This window comes from Nuphar pumila, chromosome 11 (genome assembly GCF_984573655.1).
Source record: "Nuphar pumila chromosome 11, dmNupPumi1.hap1.1, whole genome shotgun sequence".
NCBI lineage: Eukaryota > Viridiplantae > Streptophyta > Magnoliopsida > Nymphaeales > Nymphaeaceae > Nuphar > Nuphar pumila.
In genome coordinates, this window is record NC_143259.1 from 39,203,453 (window position 1) to 39,209,126 (window position 5,674).

Genomic DNA, 5,674 nt, shown 5'->3' on the forward strand with positions numbered 1-5,674 from the left:
TTTTCATATTCTAGATGTATGCTCATACCCAATCTTTGACTTATGGTGCTCTAGCTGACTGGCAATAAAGGAATTTCATTGCAAATGCCCTCAACACTCTGACAACGACGATGACCACACACATCCAGGCGTAGGTGGTGAAACAGACGACGTGTGTTCATCCCACCGAGGTCACTCTGAACCCCGATATAGTTATGTTCGAGAAGTTCTTGAGGTTGGATTTGCCAACTTTCTCTAGGAAGGCCGACCTAGAGGCAGCTGAGAGATGGATCGAGGAGACATGCAAACTGACTTTGGCACATTTCAGCTGAAGGGCGATGCCAAGAAGTGGTGGGATACCTTGCGAGAGATGAAGTACACTGGAGTAAAGGGCATCTCCTGTGAGACGTTCAAGGAGTTTCTGGATGTATATTTTTTTGCTTATGTCTGGGAACGTATGCAACAACAGTTCCTTGAGTTTGTTCAGGAGAACATGAGTTTAGTGAACTACACCACCAAATTACAGAGTTTGGAGCGCTACTGCCCGAACTTGTTTATTGATAATAAGGTGAGGGCGGTGAAGTACGTTAGTGGACTAAAGAACGGTCTCCAGGTTCATGTGATGATGAGCCATCCTACGATGTTCAGTGATGCGATCGAGTCTGCATCCATCTTGAATAAAGAATGGGAGTGGTTCAAGGGTGAATCATATAAGAGATGAGGCAACGTGAGTGGTACCAGTGGCAACGTGAGGAAGAACCCACCTGCGGGCGACAAGGCGCAGGGAGGCAAGGTGAAGAGGCAAAGGACCCAGTAGGGGGCCTAGAAAAGTCGACCCCAGCAGAGGTGATTTTTGGAGAGAGAGGGGAGGAGTCAAGCCTACCCCCCTCTCATTCTCATTTTGGTTTTCTCTCTCTCATCTCTCCCTTGTTCTCTCTCCCTCTCCACCAAATTTTTTTTGGAGAACCTTGGAGCTCCTTCCCTCTAATTTCACTCGGTGTAGTGTAAGGTACCTATTGGGACTTCACCCTACATGTATTGGAGAGGAGGTTTCTTTATTCTTTTGTGGATTTTCATATCATCAAAGTAAGTAAAAATCACTCATATTTTGGTTGTTGATGTTATGACATTCATCCACCATGTGTATATGTATTGTTTTGTAATACATATGGATATGAGTGTTGATATGTACGGAAAAGCCATACTAATGTCATTTGAAGCTTTCATTGGTTTATTTTTGTGTAAACTAAAAATGTTTATGGAGTTAAGGATTTGTATATCTCATTTTATATCTCTCTCTATATCTAGATGCTTATATGAATATATGTTCATCTAGATGCTTATATGGGTGAATGTTTATCTACATGGTTATATAGATGTATGTTCATCTATTTGCTTATATGGAAGTATGTTCATTTATATGCTTATATAGATATATGTTCATCTAGATGTTTATATGTATGCTAGTTTTATCTAAATGAATATGAATGTTAGTTTCATCTAAATATAGATGTATATTAATTTTATCTAAATGTAGATATATGTCAGTTTCATCTAAATGTATATATATGTTAGTTTCATCTAAATACATTTTCTATGTAGTCTTTATCTAACTACATTTTTGGTGTAATCTTGAACTAAATACATTTTATGTTAGATTTTTTTTAAATACAATACTTTTAGATCTTTCTAAATGCATTTAAAGGAAAAACTAGTTTTATGAAAACTGTTTTTGCTTATGTATCACTTTGTAAAAATCTGTTTTCATGTTCATGTGGGATATATATATATATATATATATATATATATATATATATATATATATATATATATATATATATATATATATATATATATATATATATATATAATTTTGATTGATTTTCACTAGATTTGAAATTTGTTATGCACTTTCGATATTTTAGAAATGTGAAACCTCATCTATGTTTTGGGTTTTTGAAAATCTAAAGAATGCATGTGTATGAATGCTTGAACTCAATATGCAATAATGATGTATGCCATAAAATTGAAACATGATTTGTATGATGTTTCATGTATAAAATGCATGCTTATTGCCTGTGATAGAGTGAACGCTTCAGGGAACCTTCATAGTGCCATTGGGAACAATTATGTAGATAATGTTGTTGTGCAATCAATACTATCATGCATGTGAACCATGGTTGTATGTCTTATAACTTTTGTACGTGCTCAGGTCTGATAAGAATCCATGAGGTGTGCAAGGAAGCACTATACTCATTCATAACATCAACACCCTTAAGTTGTTATACGCGTCTTCACCAGTAGAGTGTTCATATGGGCAAAGGTGCCAGAGAAACACAAAATGGGTTTAGGTACATAATATTGCATCATGATGTGATTCTTGTTCTAGATGGATACTTGGACTTTTGAGCCATGAAATGGTAAAATATTTAATTAGAAAAAAACCTTATAATCTATTTACAATGATGGTCTACCTTTAAGAAGGTAGATAGTACAACCTCGAGTGACACCAATGCATCTAGATTCACCTACATGTCTTACTAAACATTTATGGGATCAATAATATCTCTTTTGGTCTTCAGCCACTCAAAGTTAGAGAGGCCAATGATATCCAAAGTCCTAGGTGATATACCCCTACTACTGTAGTTAGTCATTGATGCATCCTTACTGAACATGTAGCCTTTGTTGGAATTCTCTCTGCCACGATTCACCCTCTTTGGATTTTTGGTTTGTTAGGCACTTCAGGAAAATAATTCACATGGCATAATAAACACCCATCGTGACCTCATCAGATATGAGAATTATACCCGAGTACTCGGGGGTGTTAATTAAGAAAACAAGATAGGTATTGACATAATAAATGTTGATTATTTTCTAATGTTGAGATACATGTTTGCTCTTTATTCTACTTCAATTATTCCATGATTATGTTAATTATTGAACTATGATATCATATTTATGATGAATATTCTAGCATGTGCAATCTTAATATTAGTGGTATAAACTTATCGGCTTTCACAAATCTACATGGTTATGATTTTTACATTACACGGTGGTGAGAATCGAGTCTCGATTAAGATTGTTTCCTAACCCAAACTTGTAAAAAGTGTACCTCTCTCATCCTAGATCAGAACGATTTGATTTTTTTGGGTGTGTGTGGGTGCATATGTATAGCATAACTCCATAAAATTTCACAGTCATAATCATTTTAGATTTAAAGCAATTGATTTTTTATCAAGGCTAGACAGGTAGCATAAATCAAGAGAACCCATTAATTTTCTTGAATCATGCAAGGGACTATGAGGACACCCATCCAACGTGACTTACATTACCCCTAGCATGGTAATAAATGCCTAAATCAATATCCAGTATACCAAAAATCACATAATAGTGTATTTTTGTATATGTATCCACATGGTTTTCCATAAAAATCGATTTATGCATGGTATAAATCAAAATCTCCTAAAAATAGGTTTTTAAACCATAAAACATCAATCCAATACATTCAATCACACATCTAAATGAGATTCATGCATGCATTATATGGATTTTTAAAACATCAACCAATATCACAAATGTGTCATGTATAATACATGCATTATATGTATTTTTTTAAGACATCAACGACTTCACCAATGCAATATATATATATATATATTTCAAAAACCTCAAACATGGTTCAGATTTGAAGCATTCTCTCTATTTTTTTAACCATTAAGCAACCTCATAAATGCATCATTATCTACCAATACAAATTTTAACTTAGCCTATATAAAAAAAAACTAGAATAAGCACCATGCACTGATGCATATGTAAAAATAGATACAAATACATGAATGAATGCATGTCATAGCATTTTCAATCCAAATGAACGTGGGGTTCTACTTACATTGATTAAAAAATAGAAACTAACTATTCAAAATATATCTAGATGAAATCTAACTATTGAACATGCATTAAAAATAGATTCTAACCATTAAAAAATATCTAAGTTTACAAAAAGACTATTGAAAGCATTTTTAGACATGTATATGGATTTTTTCATGCATATAAACACTTATATATATATACATGTATTACAAAAAAAATACATATACATATAGTAGATGAATGTCATAATCAATACAACTAAATGCTAGTGATTTTTACTGATTTTTTAGGAGGCAAAACACCACAAAGGAACAAGGTACCTCTTCTTCAAAAACATGTAGGATGAAGTCCCACTAGGTACCTCGCCCTACACCAATGAAGGTAAAGGTAATGAACCTACACAACACACCTCCAAGGATTTCAATTATAGCTTGTAGAACTCCAAAAACTCTAAGTGAGAAAAATCAGTGAAGAAGGAGAGCAAGGGAAGAGAGGAGAGAAGAAAGAGGGATTTTTTATTTTTTTGAGGGGAGTTATGAGACCCTTTCACTTTTTGGGGACCCTTCATAGGATTGGTTTAGGATCAATGAGATGAGTGGATGAGAGTGAAAGAGGGAGATAAAGGGCTGAGATGAGGTCAAGCCCTCCTCTCAAAAAACTATTTTTCAAGAAGATGCTTCTTTTTTCAAAACCAAAAGTCTTCTTTTCCAAGTTTAACCAAAATAAAAACATGCATAAAAGCCTTATAAAATGGTATCCATTTTGGGTTTAACCTTAGGGAGGAAGAAACATCCTTCTAGAACCACCTTGGGATCCTAATGAGAGAAAGACCCTTGGGGTCTACCCCTCTCATGCATTTTTCAAGAAGCCTTCTCATAGAAAAATGCCCCAACCCATTGTGAATGGATTGGTCCAATTCAACCAAAAACCCTAACTAAAAATTTTAATAATATATTTTTTTTATTTTATTTATTAGATTTCTTTATTCATGTTTTCATTTTTTTAAACTCCCACACAAAGTCAACTACACATTGGATCCCCAATTGAATTCAAATTCAATTGGGTCCAATCCAAACCCAATGAGTCTAATTAACTTTATTTATTTAATACTTAGCATTAATTTTCCACTAACCACTGTTTAATTAACTTGCATAGTTAATTATAATTTAACAAGGTAATTAGCCACCAACTTAATTTATTCAACCAATAAATTAACAATTATATTAAATTGCTAATTATTTTAATTTCTTAATTTAATTATCAATTATACCTAAGTTAAACTCAAAACTTAGGAATTTAACACAAATCATTCACACAAGTCAATTAAACAGGGAAAATAATAATTTTTGCACTCAACACAACAATTCCTTTTTAAAATTTTGTGGGTCTTACAACACTAAATCTTATGAGTTGTTGCGACCTCTTCGTGGGAGCCTGAACTACTTCTTCCATGAGATAATCTTTCCCTCTTTTTATTGTCATCCTCCACCTCAACCTCCTCCCACTGTTGAGAATCCTCTTCTACCCTCTCACATACCACAACCTCACTCTCTATCTCAGCCTTCACCTCCTCCCTTTAGAGAGGCTCCTCCTCTACCTTCTCACCACCAACAACCTCACTTTCTATATCAATATTAGCATCCTCCCCTTGCTGAAGTTCCTCCTCCACCTTCTCCACCCTCATGATGTCCACCCTTTCCCTCTCTATCTCATTATTGCCACTGCAGATGGTTATGACTCCTACTTCTTCTAGCTAGGCCTGTAAGTTAACAACTATCGAGGAATATAAAGTCAACGACTTTCTTAATCACCGATTGCTCACTAA

General features: G+C 34.3%; 1 protein-coding gene across 1 annotated transcript; it reads left to right on the forward strand.

Moving 5' to 3' along the window:
• The first annotated feature begins 265 nt into the window (after positions 1-265).
• On the forward strand, positions 266-700 carry LOC149822288 (uncharacterized). Its single transcript, XM_089980248.1, has one exon. The coding sequence runs from the start codon at positions 266-268 to the stop codon at positions 698-700; it is 435 nt and encodes a 144-aa protein (XP_089836374.1).
• The last annotated feature ends 4,974 nt before the right edge of the window (positions 701-5,674 follow it).